The following is a 24,175-nucleotide window of genomic DNA, read 5'->3' as shown; positions in this document are numbered from 1 at the left end:
TACTCCTAATGGGATCATAATCACTATACCCAGTAAAGATTTAGTACAAAATCACCCAGAACTATTACGTAAATATTATGTTTTAATGGTTAAGAAAAAAGGTCAAATGTCTGTGAAATTTTAATGTTTCCCCTTGAGTTCATCGATTATGATACAAATTTTAAATATGCTGTTACATAGGATTTCCTCTCTCCTAGAACTGCTACTGCCTTACTGTGCAGAATAATAGTACTCACTTAGTAAACATCAGCTGTTGTTTTATTGTCACTGTTTAAAACATGGTATCAGAATTATTGTATAAAGTGGTTCAGTACAGCACTGAGGGATTGATTACCTCATGTTTTGCATGGAGCTCGTGGTTCAGGGTGTGCTGTTAATCTGTGGAAAGGAAGTTCCATGAACAGGTGTAAGGACTGGTTTTATAGTTGATGACTGAGATACAGTGGAAAGGCTCACTAGGCATTTTTTCCAGTGTGTATTTTCAGGTTTCTATGCTCTGTTTTGATGGGGGTTTTTTGTTTGTTTTGTTTTTGTTTTGGGTTTTTTTTCTTCAAAATATCTTTCCTGTTATGTGTTTGAGGCATAGATCTCAATGATTTTGGTGACACCTGTAAAATGGGGCAGTTATACATGTCATATCCTGAGGCTTTTAGTCTGGATACATGAAAAAAATTGATGATTACTCCAGTAGAAGTGACCTATGGGAAACTGAAAATTTAATTTCAAGGAATTTGGTTAGCATCACAAAGGTTCTTGTGAGAGACCAGAGACAGACTTAAGGAGCATTTTTGACATTTTAACCATATACCTGTCTCTCCTTCTCCTGCCTCATTTGTTACATTCCAGCTGAACTCAGTAACAAGTAGAGCAGGCATCTTTCTGACAGAGCCTCACTTGTCCAGCCTTAAAGCCTTTCAGCACAGAACAAACTGACAGGACTATCAGGGTTGAACTGATAGAATATTTGTGATCGTGACATTAAAATCCTGTGATTGTACAAGTTAACCAAACAGATCACGGCTGGACTTTTCTTACTTTCAGTATACTTGATGTTGCAAATTTAATAGTGTACTTTTCAGGTAGGTATGTAGGAGTGTGTTTGTGCTTTTGTGTAGTTTCCTAGATGTAAAAAAGATACCAGTTGTTACAAGAGAAATTATACAGTATTCATAATACTGACATTGTAATCAATCATCTTAACAAGCTGAATTAATGCAACCACTAAGCCATCATGTGTCTTCTGAAGAAATAGTGTAACAGTGATGAGAACTTGGCCATTACAGTATTACTCTGTTTCTAATATTTAAAATAGCAGCTGTGAACAACACAGTACTTCACTACTCTCTGTAGATTACCAATGCCCTGTTTCACCCTGGGATCTCTGGCAGTACAGGGGATAAAAGGCATGTCTTGCAGGTGACTTTCACAGTATGAACAGTATTTTCACAGCAAAGAAGGAAGAAGTTCCACTGTTTCTAGCTGTCATCTGGTCTTTGGGTTGTTTTCAGACCTTTCTCTTCTCAGGCAGAGGCTGATACGTGCCCTAAGTAGTGTCATCCTAATTCCTATTACCATTCTGTCTACCATCTTTGGTTGATGCACAGCAGAAACTTTAATCAGTGAAGAAATCTTAGTTGAGTTTTATTTCATCTAAAATGATAACATTTTGTTATTTTAAAATAATGAAATAATGTAACTGTAAGATGACATGATTTTTCATAAGTAGCTGTCATTCTGAGTATATGGACAGGGCATACCAAAACTTTGGCCAAAATAAGAAAGTTTCAGAAAGCAAATAACTTAAAAAACTGAAAATGCATTCTTCCACCACTGTAATTTCTAGCATGGGCTGTACAAGTTCTAATAGAATGAACTTTATTTCTTCCTTTTTAAAAAGCTTTTAAAGCATGTTAGAAAAAAACCCCTGGTTTTGCATGGAAACCCTTTGAGTAGTTTAGATATGATTATGGAAACTTGTCAGAATAGTGTGTTGCAACAAACCACATTTGCAGTCTGTGGAATAAAGGAGTGACACAAGATTTTGCTCAGACTGCTTTGCTGATGTGGTTTCATTCATAAGGTCCATCACAGGCACATTCCAGGCCTCACTGTGATGCCTGTGATTTATGTTCTTGCTCATCACCCTCCCCCAGCTTGATTCTTTGATGCTTTGGGATTAATGGATACGACAGTGACATTTCAATTAGTGCTTAGAGTGTGCAAATAATTCACAACTGTTGGGAGTTTTGTACTGTATTGTATTAATGGGTTTGACATTTTACTTACAATAGAGTATACTCAGATGAATTTTGAGCTAAGAATTTAGATGAGATGTCGAAAGTTAGTAATATCTGAAGGTAAACTTTTAAAAATTCTTGCCAATATTGTAGATTTTTTTCCTGATCTTTAACATTTTAATTTTATTCTTTCTGATATGGAGAGATCTAAATAAAATCAGAAAAAATATGACAAATTTCTAGGTTTTTTCTTTTCTGTTAAAAAACAATCAACAGTGCAAACAAGAATCCAGCAATCTGTTAAAGTCAGTAACTGTAAGTGCTCTTCTTAGTGGCAGAGGATAGATAGAGTGATAAGTGGACTTCCAAGAAAGGAAGGTGCAAGGGAAGGAAGTGGTCTAGTGGTGAGCTGTGATTTTTGTTGTCCTACACTAAATTTTCATACAGTGGCGTACCTATAATAGCTAGCTTCAAAAAGCAGAGCAGAAAATCTGGAAATACCTGATATTTTTGCGCAACAATAATATTAGCATCAAGGTGGTCTTATCTCATGATTTTTAAGGGGGAAAAAAAGAAATCATCATCATCTTGCTTTTCTTCTAGCATGTTTTTTGTTTCCTTCCAAACATTCCCAGAAGATTTCAGTTTGATTTCAGTTTGTTCTTTTCTAATCAAAGTATTTCTCTACTTTTTCTGCAAATTTTATAACCTGGAGCAGTGTTTCACCCCTGTATTTCGTACCATTCTTTCTTAGTGGTTATTTCCACTAGGGTGACTGAGATTCCTGAAGCACTGTTCAGAAAATATAATGTGCTAAGTCCCATTGAATAAAATCCAAAGAGCAGTCTTTTGCTTGAGTATTATCTTTTGCTTCCCCAAGGAAGGAAATGGGTTGGGAAGTGGGTGTTTGCTGTTTCTTGAAGATGAAATTCAAATGTGGGTTACTGTATCTCACGTTACAGGAAGAAAGATATACATAATAAAAAATGAGCTTTTCAGGTGCACCATCCAGATCTACTTAGATCCAGATCTGATTCCTTAATCAGCTTCTGATTAAGGAATTAGAACTTGTCTGAGGTTGTAATTGTCAGAAGAGCAAAATGTTTTGCGTTTTTTAATGTGTTTTAACATAGATGAATTGTGAGGCAGGATTAGTTAACAGAATGAAATATGGGTGAGTAGGCATCCTTCCTTCTTCACCCGGGTGTGGAAGGGTGAAAAGGTTTTGGGCCTTGCCTATGAACAAGCGAGGTTTAGTGGAGAGTTAATGCGAAGCGGGATGCTCTGTATTTTCCTGATCAGCCCTGTGTACGGCTTCCTGGCAGTGCCTCCTTTATCCCGCTGCGAGGAGAGCGGCAGTATCCAAGGGCAGGTGCCATCCTGACCGAGCGTTCTCTGCTGAGCACGCACAGAAGTAGTCTCCAGGTGCGCGTGCCAGAAGCTGAGGAAGCCGGCTCCTGTTTCTCCTTGAAAGGGCGCTGTGTTCTTCTCTGGAGGCCCCTGGCTGTACCTGCCTCCTCTCCGGTCTGGGCAGTCAGGTTAACTTCCCATCCTTCATCTGCCCGTCACAGTGGCAGCACGGGCGGGAGAGGCAGCGGCCGGCCCTCACCTCGCTGGCGCTGGGGCTGCTGCTGGCCAGCTGCAGCTCCCTCCGCAAGGCTCCCTGCAGGCGTGTTTGAACAGCTGGAGCATCCAGCAGGGCTGCGAAGTGGCTGAGGCAGCTGAGATAGTCACCTGATTCTCTGCTCCTCCTTGAAAAATACTCCTCTAGCTTTGCTGTCCTGCCTGAGAATCAGCGCTATAGGACGGGAGTTCAACTGTCCTGATTTAGCTTTTGATTCAAAGTCTGGACTCTGGTTTTTAATTTCTTCCGCGGCAAAACTGTTGGTCAGGAATTAGGTACTGAATTCCCAGACCGACAGAGAGGCACAACCAGATGATGTCTAAAAGATGGGATTTTGAGATAACGAAATTAAGAGACCTGTTAATAAATCTAGAATTGTGGAGAAATTCAGTGCAATTTACAGTTAAAGATGTCTTAAATTCCATTTAGTAGATACAGCCTTTATCTTAAGATCTCATTTTAATACTTACATTTTATATATGCCAATTCTCATATATCCTGTATATAACGTAATTATAAGATCAAAGCAAAATATTCGAAAGAAAATGGACTGAAGTAATCTTTGCAACATTTGTATTCACCATTATAATTTATGTGTTACCTGCCAGCCTGTTTTTGTATTATTATGTATTTGTTTCGTTCGATCCTATCTTACTTATATTCCTAAACTGCTTGTTACAGGATGTTGAGACTTTACATACTTAGGACCTATGTTGTTCTTGTTCTATATACACGGAGGAAGAGAAGATGTTAACAAAAACTTTGCGAATACCAGATTCATATAATGTGTATTTACAACTGATTTTCCCAAACATTTGAGTTTCTGATTCAAACTGCCAAACAGCAAGTTGTTTGCCCCTAAGAGTGACAGTTTAATAGTGATCTTTGCATTTAATTCTCCTGTATTATAAAATTCCAGAATTCTTTTATGTGTGTTAAGCCAAACAACCAACCAGTCCCCTACCCCTGCAAATCCTCTTTAAGCCCAGAATGATTGCAGGGGGTGAATATTTTAAAAGATGTATATATGACAGTGTTTCATTACTATCTAGAAAAGGGCCCTTAGGACAAAGACATTAAGAATGTTAATCCTGTTCTTATATCTTCCTAATATGCTGTGCAGTAGAAAATATTTAATTAGCTTTGTAAAATTGTTAGCAAAACTTAAAAGCCCTGCACTGAGGGCAGAGAGGGAACTGTCTGATTGTTACCATAAGTAGATTATCTTTTTGCCCTCTGAACTCATGAAATTATAATAATGAAACAAATTCTATTGTAGTCACCTGTCAGAGTGTTCTGAATGTGAGAATAAATGCGCTATAATGAGTGTCCCTAATGTTGTAAATGCATTCATAATATAAAACTGTAGTTTAAGAGAACAAAGCTTATACAACAATTAAGTTTGGTACATCGTGTACTTCTTGTTCTATAGCTGCAATACTAGTAGGCATTACTTGGAGAAACAAAATTATTCTGCATTATTTAATGTATTAGGATAAATTCCAAACTCTCTTTGCCTGATGAGCACAGAAAAGATGCAAATATTTGCCCTGTGGCATGTAAGAGTATTCTGCTGTAGGAGGATCTCTCCTGAAGTATAAAGTGCCAAAAGCTAGCTGAAAAGATTTTCTGAAGATCACACTTTTCAGTTCTATTTGCTTTTCAGTTCTGTAACCCTTTTTTTGCCATTGATCTTCTTTCTCCCAGTGCTAGCTACAATTGTGCAGTGGCTGCAAGAGCTGAGATTCTCGTGGGGGAAGTTGGTTGCGGTGTACTGTGTATAAACAGAAAGTTAGGATCAAATCAGATGATCTGCTGGGTATTTCTGGTTTAAGGGGTGTAGAAAAGACCCCTTCTGACTGTGATGTGTACCCTCCTTATTAATGTGCTGCCGTGGCTCACAGCTCATGTATCTCTTCTTTGCTGTGGAGCTTTGCTTAGGGTTCCCTGCTGGAGTGTGGTGTTCCATTTTAAACCCTGGGTTTGGCTGACCTCAGAGCCCAGCTTTGCTGTCCTCTAAAAATGATGTTCCTAGTGGCCATGAAATACCTCCAGAAGACAGCCATGTAGACACAGGTCTTTAGCCCAGGTTGTTGAGAAAGGTGCCCAAGGTTCCTAGGCTTAGGCATCTTTGTAATAATTCTGCAGCTTGGTGATTGTACAGGCTAATTTAAAGAGTTTATTATGAGAAAACTCTCCCTATAAAATACTGAGTTTAAGGTATGTTTCTTTCTACTGTGTTTTTTTGTTCGTTTGTTTGTTTCCTTGTTTTCATTTTTAAAGACATGTTTGTGGGTCAGTTACAATTTCCTGAAAATATCTCTAGAAAGTTGGTGTTACTTATAAAGTCTCCCTAAGGCATTTGATTGCTGTTTTTTATTTCTTTAGTTGATAAAGAATAATGTTGTATTACAGTTGAATTCATTCTCCTATTACCTGACTCTCAAAAAATAACTTTTGCACTAGTGTAATACAGGTAATAAATTCTGCTTCTGCTGGTAAAACTGCTACTCTAATAGTATATCCATCTATTACTAAGCTATTTTTAAGTATTCTGAGATGGTCCTAGTAGTTTCTTGTACCACTTAAGTAAGAGTCTTTATCTAAAATTGTGTTCCGTACTGTCATTTTTAGACTTGTGAAATAGTTGATCTGAATTCATTAGTCTGCTTTAAATTGAAACCATACATTCAGAAGTAGATGTTCGAGGCCATTATTTTACCATCGTGTTAGCTCAGACACCAGGGGTTTTCTGGATTTTACCTCCACATAATCCACATTTTCTAACTAGCCCTTTAGACCAATATATTAAGGATTTAATATTACTTCTAAATGTTAGTATTAAGAACGGTAGAGTTTAGCACTGGGTCTGGAAATTGGATACGTATGTTTTGTTTCCTCTACCACTGAATGACCTGTTTCTCAAACTTGGAAAAAAATACTACCTTTTACTGCCTCAGATGGTGCTTCTCTAAAGCAGTTGCAGTAGTATCTACTTTGTTTTGTTGGGAGCTCTACCTGAAGGGCATAAGAAAAATACTCTTAAGTTCTTTTGAAATAAGATATCTAATCTGAGTGGGGATGTGAGGCAGTGGTTGTTTGTCTTTGTTATTAACTTGTGACTGGGATAATAACAACAAAGAGTGTATTTATTTTTAAGTTTAACAACTACTGATCTTTTCCCGATTTAAATAAATAGCTTTCTTTCACTTACCGTGTTGCCACTTTTTGTATTACGAATGTATTTTTGCCTGCCGATTTTGACAGCCAATTTTGGGTTCAAAATGAGCAGAAGTTCATTACTGATAAGCAGGCTAAAAGACATGAGCAGACATTTCAGCTGTGCTCTGACCATGGCACATAGGGCTTTCTGCCCATAAAGCTAACTCCTTACTGTTTGTTCTTTAATGCTCTTTGGCTGGAGGTGGAGGTTTTATAGCATGGATGCTGTAACAAAGGCAGATGCTTGAAAATATATTGACAGCCATGGCATTGGTATTACTTTGAAATTCTTCATTAATCATGCACCTCAGGCTAAAAGATATCTTGGTTTCTGTGGTCATAACGTTACTACTGGGTTAGAATTTTAAGCAAAATTTCTAATAATACTCCTAAAAGTAATATTCTTTAGAATTATTGGAAAAACTATCAAAAGGTTATTTGTTGGTTTGTTTGGGTTTAATCACTGTGAGTTATTAAACTATTCCTATGAAACTATGCTACCTAGCATTTATATTGCATATTGCATAGAGCTTGATTTTTCTGTTAGATTACCAAAAAAAAAAAATCTACATCGGTAATATTTTAACCTTTTTTTTTGCAGTGTTTGCTAGTTCTGAGCCTGTGCCAGGATTCCAGGGAGACACCCTGCAGTTAGCTTTCATCGACCTCAGACAAGTAAGACACTAGTTGGTGTTTTTTATCCTACTAATTTCCCCTTCTGACCAATGCTGAAGTTATTAAATTCAAGAACCTTTCATGTTTTTGCATTCCCACGTAATTAGTTGTGAAAAGCAGTTATTTGAAGTGTTGTTAGTGGCACTATTCCCTGTAATGTAGCATAAAATTGTTTCTCCAGTGTGTGGTTAGGGGGCACTGTGCTACTGGTAGTAATGTTACAGAACTATTGGTTTGAATTTTGGTCCTGACAATTTTGTGAAGATCCTGTGACACCTTTTTGCAAGAGAAGTGTTAGCCAAGTGTGTGCTGGTCTGATTCCATTCTGAGCATTTGCTCCTGTCTACAAAACTACTCTCTGGGTAGCAGAATCAGGCATCATGTTATTTAAGATTTCCTTCCCTGAATTTGTTACCTAGAATTCTTTTAAACTGTTGGAATGCAGCTTTATTCCAACCAGATGATCTTTATCCTGCATAAAATTTAATTTAATTTTAAATGCTGTAATATTGGAAGCACTTTTCCACAGATCTTGCCAAAAGGAAGGTTTTCCGAGACTAAAATCTACTAAAATCTTTGTAAATTTGGACTTGATAACCACCGTAACAAACGGTCTTCAAAACCTTTTCATGCTTGAAGTTAGCTTTTACAAAGGATTTATTATTTCACAAAATTGTAAGTATTATTTAAATAGTGAAATGAATCATTAACTGCGCATGGAGGATCTGTAGCCTTCTGCAGATATTGGTGATATTTTTTCAGCACCATTATGGGCCTATCAAAGTCATTAAAAAATGAGAAGAAGTAGAAAGAATTCTATACCGAATTATCTATATACTAAGATTATTTTTGCTTTTAATAATTTAGTAGGTTTTTTTACTGCAAGATTATTAAAGGGCATTTCAGAGGGGAAGATCCTTGAGGCAAAAGTATTTAGATTTTTCCTGGTAGTTAGAAAGGACTTGATTTAACTGTCTTTTTGAATGAAAAAATTAAAAGGTAGGGTTCTCTGTTAGGTTCTCACAGTAATATAATAATGAACAATATCTACAGTGGGATAAGTGTATACTATGTGAGAAGGACACAGGATTATGGCTACGAGATTTGTTCATGCCTCAAGTCTTGCCTTGACTATCAGCCTTCCCCGTTTGGATTCTTTTAAACACTTTTTTTATTGTCAGTGTTAAAAGAGACTAAATATCTTCCAATTTCTACTTAGATCATTTCAGTTGAAGGGAAAGGATGTTGAGATTTTTTTTGACACCATTTCTGTCATCCACCTAAGTGGAATCCTTGCAGAGCCTAGGTTTGTTTCAAGGGAAAACATGATTTCCAGCTATGCAAGAGGGCAGAGTTTGTACATACTTGCTACAGGAAATAAAGATTTTCGTGTGTTTTGAGCACTAACTGGGGATTATGTGACTTAAATAGGTATTATGTTGTTTATGATAGCTCTTAGCTTACGTTAGCAACTTATATTTAGAATTCTCTCAAGCACTTTGTAGAGGATTCTCTGTATGTCATGTGAATTTAATTGACTTAGTATTTTTTATAAACAGGAAAAGTTTGGGCAACTCTCTTACTGGGTTGCAAATGGAGCTTGCAGATGTAGAACAGTTCTAGCATCTTTTGTTTGGTTTTTACTATATTTTTGTGTGCATCACCAAAAGGTATTGCAGGCACACATCAAAAACTTCTACCATTTAGTTAGTATTTTCAGTGCTTTCCCTCTTCTCCTTATTTGTGATCCATTTCTGTCTTGATAGGGTAGATGACAGTTCTTTTCAAGAATACTTAGAAAGGCAACAGAGCCTTTTTCAGAAGGTTCTTATAAAAGGTCATGCTTCTGTTTTTTAGTTTGAATTTGATACTTCTTCATGAATTGCAGGATATGAAAGATAAGGAAGTAGGTCCAGTGGTCAGGTTTTACCTGCCCACCCGGACTGTGCCCTGAGGTCAAACTCCTGATATTGGCTGTTTGGTACAGAGGAGCTGATGACAGGTAGGGGCTGATACAAGGGGGAAAGCTTGAACCGTATCAAAGCTAAAAGGCAGGAGATTTGGGACTCAGTGAGAGACTGTAGCTAAAAGATGGATCAGCAGGATTGCCCTCTTCTTAAAAAGCAGCTGACCTGCAAGGGAAAAGACTTTATCGTCCTGCCAATCACATGGTTGCTAATGGAAGCCAGTTATCTCAACAACAGCTACTCACTCTGTGCTGTACTAGTGCAGTGTGTAAGATTAATGAGGGTTGGGCAGTAGGATATTATAGCATGTTTTACTAACGAAGTCAAGTCACAGGGAGCCAGCTTGGAAGACAGAGAGGAGCTACACTTGAATGATTACCATGTAGGGAGGAGCAGCTTTGAAAAGAATTTTCATAGGTATTTTCAGCCTAATAGTTCTTGATCCTCTGTCTTTCCCTGAGGACAATGTGTAGGCAGCATGTTGTCCCCAGCAAGCCCACTTTCCTTCTTCCTTCCGCAGACATAGAAGAGCAAACAGAAACAGCTGGCATGAGAAAGAGAGTTGTGTCTAAGAAGACAACAGTAGTTAGTAGCAGGAAGCTCTAAGAGGACAGAAATCACAAAGGAGCAAGCACTTACCAGTATCCTGTTTGAGCCACCTCTCTCTCTTTATACTATTCTCCACTTAGGCTTTTGACATACTTACCATGCTCTTTAAAGATCTTTATAATCTGAAGAAACCCTAGTCATTAAAGATTTTTGTGCTACTTCCATAACCACTGTAGCTCAGCGTCTTACACAGGTGGCTTGGTGGGGTTAGCTGATCACACTTGATCATCTAGAAAGAAACTTGCAGTTCCAACTAGTTTAGCAGGTAGAAAATTAGGGCAGATTCATGGTTCTGTGCAGCTGCAGTGATTGTGTCATGCCTTATGCCACTTGCCTTAGCATATGACCTGAGGTCACACCTATGCGCACCCTCTGACCCCACTTAAAGCCATTGAGGGGCCATCTCAGCAAGCCAATTATCAAAGTGGCATGTGCTGCTTTACAGAGACTGCTCTCTGGCATCTTGTGAAGGTGACCCAGCTCTCCTGCAACTTGCATTGATCTCTGACAATCGTTTCTTGCTACTGTCTGCACAGGGAACCTGGGTAAATAGTGCAGTGATCCAAAGTGAGGGGGAATAAACTTTGGGGATTTTGCTACCAATTCCAATCTTAGGTCAATTGGAATTAACCTTCTAAAGTAAACAGGTCTTAGTTTGTCCTACTTGAATCGTCTCTGAGGAGGAAGCACAACCTCTGACATGAATTAGTTTTTTCCTGGTTATGATCTGTTCTTTAGTCCCTAAAGACTAGGGTTACAGAGTTTTGGAATGTGAGGTAATTTCTTTTGTGTCCTGTACACTTAAGTACTGTGAGAATAAGACGTATTATAATTTGTGTGTTATTCTTTGAAGAGCCAGTGTAGTATGTAGTGGACAAGAACGATAACGGTGTGGTAGGCTGAGAGTTCAGCAGTTGCTGTCCTAGGCCAAATGTCCTGATTCTTAACCAAGTGGGTGCTAACAAATACCTGTTCTTGAAATCAAATAATTTCCTGCAGAGATATAACTAAGCTGCCAACATAGCTTGACTTTGTTTCACTTTTGACATGACAAGTTGTTCCTGATGTTTCTCTCTACCGTCAGCACTGCTTAGGGGCTTCTTTCTCTACTGTCTCATCTCAAACAAGTGCTCAGCTAGCTTGATGATTTGTGGAATTTCCTTATTTTCCTGGGTTGAGGAGAACTGTGTCTTATCTGTGTTCTTTTGGCACTTAAGTACATGTTGTTAACACCCTCCAGCTGCTGTCAGTGTTGGCCCTGCAAAGGGCAGCAGTCTCAAGTGAAAATAATCACATGCTGTTGGTAACTCCAGAGTCAGGCAAGCACAGTAGCAATATCTCCACTCACATGGCAAACAGTTTACAGTCTGATGGTGGTGTCCTTCAGATGGGAGACCAAGGGCTGTGATCACTGGTGTCCATAAGTTCTGCTTAAGCACGGGGGGAAATTCTAGATTTTCAGCAGTTTATGTTTGTATTTTCTCAGTGTTAGAGATATATTGGACACAAAGTCATAAAGCAATCAATATGACTAATATAGAGAGTAATTTATCATAGGAACATTAGAAGATTTTTTTTTTGTCAGACTCTTGTTTATGATGTGTATAAATAAGCATGTGTCTCTTCTATGAACTGAAGTTGTTGGTAGTACACAATATGTATTCCATCTGCAAATTGATAACTGATATTTAGAGGTATAATACATTTTCTTCTAATTCTGAATAATTGATAGTTTATTGGGTTGCTTGTCCATTTATATTTTAATGTGTTTTCTGGTGAGAAATTATTACTAGCCTTTGTGAACTGTAGTGTTCCATGCAACAAATGTAGTGTAAATTTATTTGAAAGAGGAAATTTTTATTACTACTTAACATAGCCCTTTTCTTTCTTCCCATTCATCACTGGGACATAGCATTGTCCATCTGATAACTCAGAAGTAACTCCTTGTAAGTAGGGACTGTGTAACAGACCATTGGGCTTCAAACCCAGGCACAGGATTTTCTGCCACTGAAGGCAGGGTGACAGTTCAGCCTTCCCCACTGTTATATTTGCAGTGTTTAATTTGAATTAATTTCCTGTGGTAGTAACTACATTTCAGCTCTGGCTTGTCTCCGATTCCCAAACGTGCAGCCTGCCAAAGCTCTTGCCATCTGTATTCCCTGTGGAGAATGCTCTTGAGCCCTTCAGTAGACCTCAGAGAAGAAGTTGCAGCCTGTTGCCAAACCTGTTTGTTGTAACTCTTGGAAGCTGAAGGCTCTAAGGTTGTGCTCTGGCTGCCTTTACAGGCAGGCAGCCCACAGAGTGCCTAGGCTTTGGAATTAGTGGAGTATACCCACCCCAGCCTCTGTTCTGAGAAGGAGTCTTGAACTTAAAAAGCATCAGAAGTTTTCAAGAGGGAGAAATCCCCAACAATATTTTTAGGAATAAGTCTTAAAAGCTAAAGAGTTTGAAGATAAAAGTAAGACTTTTTTTCATAAGGCAACAGTTTGAATTTTTAATTAGAAAGTAGTATAGGGCATTTCATCTTTTGCTTCCTGAGGGAAATGGTTGCTGAGACTTTCATCTTCACAGAGGCTCTTTCACAATGCCTACTGATCCCTTTCTCCCTGTTTTGCACTCCCCAGCTTCTGTGAACAAGCAGAGGAGCATGTTACGTCTGTAACATGAAGCCCAGCCTCAGGGTGCTATGTAATGGGATTTGTGCTTCTCTAGTTTTCAGTGCAATGCTGCTTATTTGGCTAAAGAAAGGAGCTCAGGTTTCAGACAGCAACAAAACAGGAGTTGCATCTTCCTGGATTTCAGAGGATGGATCCTCACTTTGCTGGAGGAGGAAGGCAATTCTTTCTGGGCTTTCCCTTCTCCATAAGTTGACTTGGCACTAAGGAAGGCTTGAGACACACTCTTAGCGGAACAGGCACAAGTCGAGGTTCAATATCTCATGTATTTGCATCATACAGTGGTAACATACATATGCATCTCTGGGTTTAAAATGACACAGCTATTTGAGTATGGCTGCAAGCAAAATGTGTGTTACCTGGCTTGCAGGGAAGACAAAATATTTCTTCTGAGTACTATATTCTTCTAAGTAAACAGGAATTCTTCACGCAAATGTGGCAACTTGTTGCAAGTACTTATATTCCCCAATGGAATCTCTTCCTTTTGGTTTCTCCTTCTCAGCTAGGTTCTGCAAGGCCTGTAGTTAATCACAGTAGGCTCAGATCACAAGCTGTGGGTATAGATATTTGTGAGGAAGATCTCAATCAGTGCTCTGTACACAGAAGCAAGCTGGCTCATTACTAGGATGGGATCTTCCTGCCAGCTGGTAAGAATTAGGAAACTTGGGAAACAAATGCACAGAAATTAGCAGCAGGGGGTCAAAAACAAGCATGGCTTCGGATTCACCATCTTGATAAGGATTTGCAGAATCAAAGCAGAATGGCAAGTTAGTAATTTCCTGGTAGTAAGTATTCCTACTCTGTTAGTGCCAGAAACTAAAAGCACACATGCTGGGTATTCAGTGTCTGTGTATTCTTTGGGACATTAAATCATTCATTAAATTCAGTGCAAACCAGATTGTATCCAATTCATCTAAATGCCCCTTTTTCAGCAGAGAAGTGTAAATAATGCTGATCATATACTAGGTTTTTGCACTAGATCATGGTGTACTAACAGTGAGGGGGCGTTCTTGAAAACAGTCTTGAAAACCTCAATGTACAAATGCTGTTACTTCACTTTACTAGCTCTATCAATACCTCACTTAAAAATTATATACATATGGCCACAAGATACCCCATTCTATTTTTGGAAAAAACCTTAGCAGTTTCTGCAAATGAAAATACAGTATATTGTACACAAAAGGCTTTGAGGTGTAAAGGTGTATAGCATAAACAGAATGCTATCTCTTAATCAACAGTAAAGAATGGCATAGGTACCTAAATCATGGAAGTTATGAAAAATAGAAAATTCCTTTTTGTTCCTTTAAGCTAGTTAATTTACAGGATACAATTCTGAGTTCTCTTACTTAACAAGGTAGATACAAGAACTAAATGAGCCAACGAGAAATCTGTACTGTGTATTTAGAAACTACACAGAACTTGTGGAGCATTGACTCAGCTTGACTTAGAGACTTGCCGATAACAGTCTTTGAATAAGAACATAAGCCTTAGGGCATTTTTTGTTGTTTTTAGGTGAATTTTGAATTTTGGTAACTGAGACAGGAAATCACATTAATTGATCTCATTTGTGCAGGTGAAACACTTGACTTAGAACTGTGCAGGGAAGTTTCATCTTCTAAATGCTACCATAATGGAAATCACTAAAAGTTTCACTGGAGAGGTTGATCAAAGCAGATATGAAGAGAGAGAGAGAGAGAAGAAAAAAAAAAAAAAAAAAAAAAGGTTGGCAAAAGCTGCTGTCAAGACTATTTAGATGGACATATCTGAATCCCTGTCTGAATACTCCCAAATGTCACATTTAATCAGCTTTAAGCTCTTCTTGGTCATCATTACTTTTGCAAGACACAGTTTAGAAATAGTTAATCAATTAATTCAAAACCTACAGAACTGTTATGATGGAAACTTCATATCTCTGGAAAACCTTTCCGTTCAAGAAAGCTCATCCAATAGTTACAGAGGAAATTCCTATAAAACTGGGACCTAAATGGAATTAAATTTTATCCTTGGTAATTGAAGTGAAATCCCAAGAATACTGTGCACAAAATGTTAGAACCCAAAGGCTTCCGTTTTCTTGGGCATGACACTAAATTTCTTTAATAACTGTCATCCTGTGGAACACTTTGTGAAGCAGCCATTTCCAATGACATTGTGAGAGAAGGCACTAAATAAACTTTATCTGGAGAAGGTTTTATTCTTTTGCAGAAGGATCTGTTGGTAGGAAAGTTTCAGAAAGTTCACTTCCAGATAATTTGTCAATTAACAAATATCTTCCTTGAATTACAAGTTGATCTATGCGTCTATTATATTTGTAAAATCCTACTTACCCTTTGGGTCACTGATACACATTCCATTGAGTGAAAGTTATTCAATGCAGTGAAGATTCTCTTGAGTTATTCTTCTGCTAGCGGTTTTGCTCCCATTCAGTCCTTGCCTTTGTCATGTAAGAAATGATGCGTGTGCAAGGAAGAAAGATCTGGGTGCACAACTTCCCAAAGTCTGTGCATGCATTATATCAAGCTTCTGTTTTCCTGCTGCCAGCCAGTTGCTGCAAGATCTCCACCATTGTGTCTGGGTCCTTCTGTAGCCCTGAGCTGATGGATGGAGCTCAGTTTTGGAGTCCCTATCTCTCCAGTACTTCCTCTGAATTCTGTGAGCAATATGTGTGGTTCCCGTGAGTAATGTATAAGGATTGTTAACTGAGCAACACAAGAGAAGAAAACTATTGGTTTCCTTCAAGTTACATGTTATTTGTATTCTCTTAACATTTCTAATATCTGGCCTCCCATTGGGGAGCCATGGAACTGGTAGCTGTGTTCGTGTATTAAGTAATTTCTGCCCCCAAATCACTTACATTCTCCAGTCTTACATAAATTGGTAGTACCACTGGTATGTAGTATGTACTGAGCAGCACTACTAAGCCTTTAACCCTACAGATTTGCCTGCAGTATTTTTTCAGTTGCGTCAATCAGCATACTTAGGTTCCATTCATTTTCTAAATTATCTGTCAATCACATGCAGCAGACAGAATCCCCCATTTTTTTCCTTTTGCTAGTTTATTCTGTGAAAAAGAAAGTCCATCTCATTTTTGGAAGTCACTGCAGGGCAAATATAAAATCCAGTAAAATCAAAGGAATCTTTTACATCAGGAAAACAAGACTTTTTCTCTGCTTCAGAACAGTACCAACACAAGGAAGGAATTGCATGGACATAGTAAGGCAATGACTTGAATTGGTGAAATGTAGTTAATGAATATTTATTTATTTGGTCATAGTATCTTGGGAAAGAAGGTCATATGTTCAAAAGTCTTTTTATAGGATGTACCATAATGTGACACTGATCTGCAGTTAACTGTCTTAGAACGGCAGAAATACAAATTAAAAAATATTACTCTGTCTAGCTAGACCACCTTCTGCCAATCAGTGAAATTGGGAGATAAAGTTAATACAAAGATACCAATAGCTGGCAAAAGAAATAATTTAATTTCATCCTGGTATGTTATAACTGGTTTCTGAATGAAGTGCACTAGTTGTACTGTAAGCAATATGACTGAACCAGCATGTTCTTAGGCACATCTTATCATATATGTTAACATGTATGGCACTCATGGACATGTCAGGTTCAGAGCACTTTATCCTTTTAAAAATTGTGCTATTTTAAAGAATATTGAAATAACAAAGTTCACATGGAAGATTCACATATAGATTGTGTCCTTGTTGCAGAGGATTTTCTCTAGAGCATTAGTAGCAAAGGAACAGTGCAGCTTAAAAGACCTTGTGATTACAAGAAGTGTGAGTAAAGAGTGAGTAATAATAGAAATGTAGAAATAAATCAGAATGTGAATAGATGGAAGCACTAATTGATGGGGAGAAAGGAAGAACATAAAAATATGGGATGAGGAAGAAAAAAGATAAAAAGGCAATTTTTGTCTGTAAATGTACTTTATTATTCTTAACCTTTTCTTTCTGTGTTTATAATTTTCCATGGTTTATGCTGAGACCCAGTAAGAACATTTCTTTTTTAAACAGTAGAAATTTGAAGAGATGTTTCTATTCAAAGAAAAGAAAGACTTCCAGTACACAGTTAATGGTGTATAAAGTCCGTAAGACCATCAGGTTGCCTTATTCCCAGGAGAACTCAAGCTTTCCCAGTTTCAGTAGTGTGCCTCCAGGAAATCGTTCAGAAGGACACATAATTAGCCCACACTCTTCCAGAGTGCACAGTGTAACTTGATGCAGTTAAACCAGAAGACAGTTCTCATCCTTTGACCCTGTGTCAAATGTGTCAGTTGAGTAGCTTACCTGAGATCTGCAAGAAAATGTAGGCAATCAGATATTTTCCCATAGAAAGCAACATGCGGGACGCACACACGAGAAACCACAATTTTAAAACCTGACTTATTTTCAAAGTAACAGAAAAATTGGTAGTTGTAAGTGGCACAACTCAGTGCATTCAGATTCTGTTTCTTTTCGCCTGTCTGAAGTTTAAAGAAAAATGTTTGCCCTTGCTTAGGATGTATGAAAAGGACATTAAAAGTGTCTCTTGAGGTACGAACAAGATATTGAGTCCTATTGAATGTGATACTATCATTCCACATCCAAATGATAGTTCTGGGAATGGTGAAATGTTTAATAAAGTGTCTACGTCTTGCAGAATAGTTGAAGAAGTTCACAGTGCAACGGAATAGTGCTGAATAACCCCTAGACAGAAATGCTCTGGTAGCTGTGTGGGGTGGGGTGGTGGTGGTCGTGGCTTGTGTGTGTCAGGGTGTGGCGGCTGCAGGGGGCACCTGCGAAACTGGTAGAAAAGACACAAGCTGAAAACTCAAATGACACTGTAAAACAGCCCTCATAGCTTAATTAAATAAAACCAATAATGCGATTTAAACTTCTTTGAGTTAAAATTACTTTAATAAGGGTGTTAATTACTAGAGGATTAACACTGCTTACATGTGATAATAGATCTGGTCAGTCAATAAAGGGTGACAATAATGTTCATTTAAGAAGCAAAAGAATCTAGCACAGGATTACTCGCTAGAAAGGGATAACATTTCAAAGTGGCAAGTAAAATCAAGGGAAGATGTTTTCAAATTGCAGGAGGCATTACAGGCTGAATTTTGCCATCATCACTCGGCAAAAGTTCCATGTGTACTGGGATCCGTTGGAGCTAAAATGTGAAGAGTAATTATTGCAAATGACATATAAAATAATTTGTATTTACTTGTTCTTCCAGGGAAATCATAAGAAATAATTTTTTAGATAAAACATTTAAAGAAAATACAGTCTATAGAATTGAGGAGAAAAGGCATACTGTAAGGGGAGAAGACCATCTTCTAAGCAGAATAATTTCTTGAAGATGTATTTCTTGGATAAGAAATTTTATTGGATTATTGCCTTTAAGCAAAATGGGGTTTTTCCTAATATGTTTGCGAACAGCAGCCAAAGAAGAAAGATCTTTCGCAAAAACCCAGTTAAAAAGGAAATTCTGAGGTATCCAGGTTGCAACTTGCTGAGCTTGGAAGCCTTTGTTAAACCAAGTTTTCCAGACAAGTTAACAAAACAAAACCAGGAGTTTATATGGGCTACAGTATTTGCTAAAACGTTTTGAGAGTCATTTGACAGATATAAATAGGGAAGTAAATATTTTCTTGTAGCTGAAGAGGAAAGTGAAGGTTGTCTGTGAAAGAATATGAAAGTTTTTTCCTAGTGATTTTGGCTTTCCTTTTAACTTGTCTCTATTTACATTCCTGAGCTACTGATTGTGGAATTCCTTGTCCAGAGGTTCTCAGGTCTAGCATAGCTTTCCCTAAGGGATGTAACTTCATCTGCTATAAAGGGTGGTTGTGCAGCCATACCCTGAGTGCACTACTTTGAAAGAAGTAACTATCTGTTTACAGTAAACTCAGGATGGCCACATCTGTAAGTATCTGTGCCTTATGGGTTGCACTGGATTTTTGTTTCTGGATGCAAACAGAATTATGCTGTTTTGTGGCCTGTTCTGTCTTGAATTGCAGTGGCTTTTCACGTATTCTGTCTCAGCACCCAAGATCAGCTGATATACTTTATTGGGCAGTTGCTGCATCTGTATCTGCTTCCTGCAGGAGCTTGTCAGAGAGACACCTTGTATATAAAATTCTAAGTGTTTTGATGGCTGCCTGAGAGAAGAATATGGCACATTGTGGCTGTAATTTTTTATTTTAGATGTGCAACTTTTAAGAAACGCACAAATGCTAAAAGAAACTAAACCAAAAGAAAGTTGTCAATTAAAAAATAAATACTCTGTTGTGTTGAGCCAAGCTATTTCCCCTTACTTGCTGTAGAACCTCAGGTAATCTCAGTAGAAATAGTATGATTCGTAGTACACACTGCAGATCATGGACTTCTGTGGAGACCAATTGCTGCAGATTCAAGAGTGCTTATAAGCCTTACAGACCTGATGTAAATCCTCCTGTTAAGTTGACTCAATCTCTGTAGCAATGTAATTTCAGCATATTTCATAGATAAAATTTTCTCTGTTTTTTTGTCCAAGTCAGAATATGGCAAGAAATGACTGGAAAGTTGGGAGAGGGAAACACTCCGTTCACTGAATCCCTAGGTCCCAGCAGTGCCCTCATTGGCAGTGTCCTGGGTCTGCTCCGGAGCTGCAGCTTCACACAAAGAGCTGAAGTCTTCTCTTCCCCTGTAAGCACAAAGCTGATGCCGTGGAGCTGTGCCTTGCTCACTTGTCCTCCCATAGGCATCAGTTTGCATTTGCACACCAGGGCTGTGTATCTAGAGCTCCTTCCTTCAATCCTAGAAGTAACTGGACTGAAATTTAAACTTGGAGTTGTATACTTGGGCAGACCACTGCAGGTGATTAGTTCTAGGGTACAGCAGCCTGACTGTCTAGATTAGATGTGTGTGTATACAAGGACAGTTTTGGGGTAGTTAAAACCAGCTTTTGTCAGATAATGACTTCTTGTGGTATGGTGTATATACATGCTTGTGAGACTACAGGCATCTGGAGTTACTCTTATGAATAGTGCTAAATATTAAATGTGACAGATGGGACAAGAGTGTTCAATTCCAGAACACAGTATGGATGTGGAAGTGAATGTGTTTTGTGTTTGAATTTTTTTCTAGTTACACCAAATTAGATTAATTTAAATTAGACCCACCTCTAAACCAGAGAAGGTGGCTCAGATTTAGCTTTAGATTTTGAACTTTTTTGACAACATTTTTATAGTGAATCATCTCAGATGGATTTTTACAGGGAGGATTGAGACAAATTTAGAGACAGTTTTAATCCCCAAGAAGCTTATTTTAGGACACTGTGCCTCATCATGTGCTGTTTATGGCATTATTTCATAGACGAGTGAATAGTTTAAAGCAACCTGTTGTGTTAGTGCAAGTGAAAAAGAAGTGCCTATAGAAATTTTGAAAGATTAAATAAACTAAAATATAAAATTTGTTTTTGGTGGATGTCAGTATTGAAGTACTACTGGCAAACACGTTTAAAAAACAACCAGAAGCCAAGTGAAAATGTCAGTTGAGATTAAACTGTGCTATATTAAAAGCTTCATAATTTTAACAGTTGAAATTGAGTTTTCAAAGTCTGGTTCAGGTGAGGGGCAGATGGCTTGTTCTGGGGGGCTGCACTTGTCACCCCTGGTACGGTTTGAGTGTGTACACCTCTGTGTCAGGAGCTCAAAACCAGAAAAAAAGGTGAATGACCTGACCATTGCATAATACACAATTTTAATCCACACAAATTTTGCCATTGACATAGTTTTATGCTTTGTCTAAAGGGACTTTGTGTACGGACTAACACGCTTGACAGGAGCAATTTGGCCCGAGCCCGTGCCCTCTGGAGCCTGATTGTCTGCCAGGCTCCTGCTTTTCAAACTCTTCCCTGCTTCTAGACTCAAAAGATGGTTCTTTTGCTACTAGTCCAGCTTATCCTTTAATGATGAAGAACAACACACTTCATAATAAACATTTTCACTGTAATTAAACAAATCTTCTTTGAAGAGGTATTACTTGTTGCTATATTGTGTGTTTCATAGGGCCTAGTTATTTATATTTGTCTCAGAAACTACTTTTCTGTGTCTTCAGATGTTGCATCTTGGGCTGCTTGAAGTTTTAATGGGATTTGTAAAAATTATACATTGTGAGTGTTTTTCTGGTTATGGTAACAGCAACAAGCTTGTTCACGTGACTTCAACAGAAAGCATTCTCTTTTATAGGCAGGTCTAAGTTCATTTTGAAGTGCCAAAGAATTAAAAAAAAAATCATGAATGTAACAAGACCAGGCATCTCTCAAAGTGTACCACAAGGTCCAAATTTTAGGAGAGAATTCTGCCCTTTGCAAGGATTTTTTCTTAGAAAATATATATGAATACAAATAACTTCTGTTTTTTCTTAGCATAGCAACAAATCCCAGTGGTTCAGCTGTCATAACATTATACGTTGTACATTTATGAATGTGTTGAAGACTGTATCCTAACATTCAAGATAGTGACAGATACAATTTCACTTCTAAATTTGAAACAGATGGTAGCATTAAAATACAAAATGGTTTCATTCTTGCGAACATTTCAATGTCCCAAGTTTAGACACAGTTTCTAAATGCATGGTGCTTAAAAGGAAAAGGCAAGTTTTAATGCAGTGGCTTAAAAACTGAAAGACACTGCCTTTCTAACACAGACTGTCCTTCCTTTGAAAATCCAGGGCTCAGTTTTCAAAGCATTGTCTAGGAATTTAGCCTGCGACCCCCATTGACACTAATGGGAATTGCATAGCTAAGTCCCCATAACATCACTTTGAAAATCCATTTGTTGTACCAATTGAGAAAAATAGCATAAACTACAGGGAGACGTTCACAGATCAAGAGATCAATGTACACTTTGAAATACAAGACCAATGTGCAGTATTCCAGTTATGTGATCAGTAGGGGGGATTCAGAAATTCACCACATTCGCAAAATAAGTCACCAGGTCTAAATAAAATATTTTGGCAAGTGGCAGGCAGACTTGCTAACCAGACTAACAAGATGTTTGTCAGCAGTAATGAACACCTACTGATTAAGTGATAATTGTGTTTGGTTGGTACGGTGTCCTTCTACAGTTAGTAAACTGTCTTTTTGTCTTTCAGGCTGGAGTTAGGTATCTATATTTTAAGTAGTTCTGTTGTTCCTTTGCAACCAAGAAATGTTCAGAGTAAACAAGACTTGTCTTTGTCCAGTTTTGGTTTTGATCCTGGTCCTTTATGTTTTGTTTTCCAGTTTAGTAAGTGCTTTCATGGTGCGCATGCTTTAATTAACAGGAGCATAACTTGGTGAATAATGATGGTGTTATCTTCATAGTCATGCAGATGGTTTTTATTGGAAATAAGTGTATACCTGTGTAAGATGTATTCATGTATACTTGTGCATGAAACCTAAGCAAAGATTTTAAAAGTGTTGTTCTTGTTGTGTAGCTGTGTTGCTGAAGTGCCTATGAGTCCCAGTCATGGACCATGGCTCCATTATGCTGGGCAGAATATAAATAAGTGTTTTAACAAAAGAAAGACAGTGCTGCCTCAGAATTCCCAAAGCAATGAGATTATAGCTCCACTGAAAGGTTAACATTATGTCAGAGATTATGAAACAGCAACGATTTTGGTTGACAGGCTTCCTTTTGGGTCCTGAAACCCATTTGCCCTTCTTAAAACAAGGTGGGATGGGTTGGTACAGTGTGAGCTCCTTGGAGCAGAAAATGTTGAGGACTGGAATATTTGTGAGTGGCTTTTGTGAATTTACTGTGTTTAAAAGGAAAAAGTCTCCTTCATGTTTGGTGCTTTTTAGCTCCCAAAGCCCAATAACAAAGTAATAATTGAAATATTCATGTGTTTGCTCTTTCTTAATCTTACTGACTTAAAAGATACCTAGCTAGCAAGAGCCTCTTTTTTTTTTTTTTTTTTTTTTTTTTTTTTTTCCCCTTGGCCAAAAGCCACGCATCCTCAAGGAAAAAAATTGTAATGTTACTTCTGTGTTCTTTCGTAAGAAAAGATTGGGTGTAGCTTGCAGTTGTATATGCTTGGCACTATTCATTTCCCAGAAGAGTTCACCGTATTCTAGGCTTTGGGTTTTTTTTAATTAAAGAGGTCAAAATCCATTATATCAAAATTTCAAAGAATTTACCAATTAGCTGTAGTCTGTGATGCCCAGCAGGTGGCTTTTATACTATTAAAGGGAGATTGTTTCCATCTCTGATCAAAGCAAAGGCAAAACAAAAGAAAATATAGAATATTTTGCTGTACACAGTGCAAACCACATGCTGTGTAAATTATGTGAAAACTGTACATGAGAGACTGTTCAGTCATCCCACTTCAAGAAAAAGTTGTATGTATTTTCACACTGATCCTCACAAGGATTTCAGTGGTAATGTCTGTTTAGATTACCGATTAGCTGAGAAGGTTAGATGGCTTGCTATTTCCTAAAATGAAGACTTCAGCATTTTTCTTATTTAAAAGTAAAAGTAAAAACGCACAATTAAGTAGATAGTGAATTTACTAGAAGCGAAATTAGAAAAAGCTGGGTGTGCTGGAATGTTTCAAGATGCAAAAAAATTCCAATTTGCACTTTTCAATGAATCTAAACTTCCCCGATTTTTGCCTACTTAAAAGAATGTTTGTGACCTTTTGACCCTTTTGTTATCCCTTACTCAGAAAGGCCTTTATTCTGTAAGACTTAGGTATAAAAAAATAAAAAGAGCATTAATGGCATAACAGTCCTTTCTGATCACCCTGTGTAAGATGTTTATGCAAAGTGTCAATAGAAGCAATTGGCCTAACAGTGTGACAACCTGCTTTGCTTGGAAATGGGCTAATCTCCTGTTTGGGTTATCCAGAGGTCAGGTAAGGATTTCTTTTTTCGCACTCCCCGTAGCGCATGGGTACATAACCTGCAAACACTACAGGGCAGAAATCAGAAGCAATTGAGCCCAAGGATGCCACAAAGCATTTTTAGTTAATCCTGAGCGGCTTGCTTTTCCTGATTTTTTTTTTTTTTTCCTTTCCTCTGCCTTCTTTAAGTTTTTCCATTCCTGATGCCATCCCAGAGAATCTGCTTGAGCGTATAACGCATAATGATGACGGGGACTCTACCAATTTCATTATCTGCTGCTTCACTGTGTTGTTGTTGTTTTTTTTT

General features: G+C 37.9%; 1 protein-coding gene across 11 annotated transcripts in view; it reads left to right on the top strand.

Annotated features, from left to right (window-relative positions):
- Positions 1–24,175, top strand: part of EXOC6 (exocyst complex component 6) — an 89,433-nt gene that overhangs the window by 57,132 nt on the left and 8,126 nt on the right. For 10 of the 11 annotated variants that reach the window (XM_040070594.2, XM_040070599.2, XM_040070597.2 and 7 more), the window contains one exon: positions 7,685–7,758. In XM_040070594.2, coding sequence (XP_039926528.1) covers positions 7,685–7,758 — 74 coding nt within the window. Of the gene's footprint in view, positions 1–7,684; positions 7,771–24,175 lie in introns of those variants that run through there. The other variant, XM_058421504.1, reaches the window with a different exon arrangement.

The sequence above is a fragment of the Hirundo rustica genome, chromosome 8, assembly GCF_015227805.2.
Source record: "Hirundo rustica isolate bHirRus1 chromosome 8, bHirRus1.pri.v3, whole genome shotgun sequence".
Classification (NCBI taxonomy): domain Eukaryota; kingdom Metazoa; phylum Chordata; class Aves; order Passeriformes; family Hirundinidae; genus Hirundo; species Hirundo rustica.
This window is presented reverse-complemented; position numbering and strand designations above follow the sequence as displayed.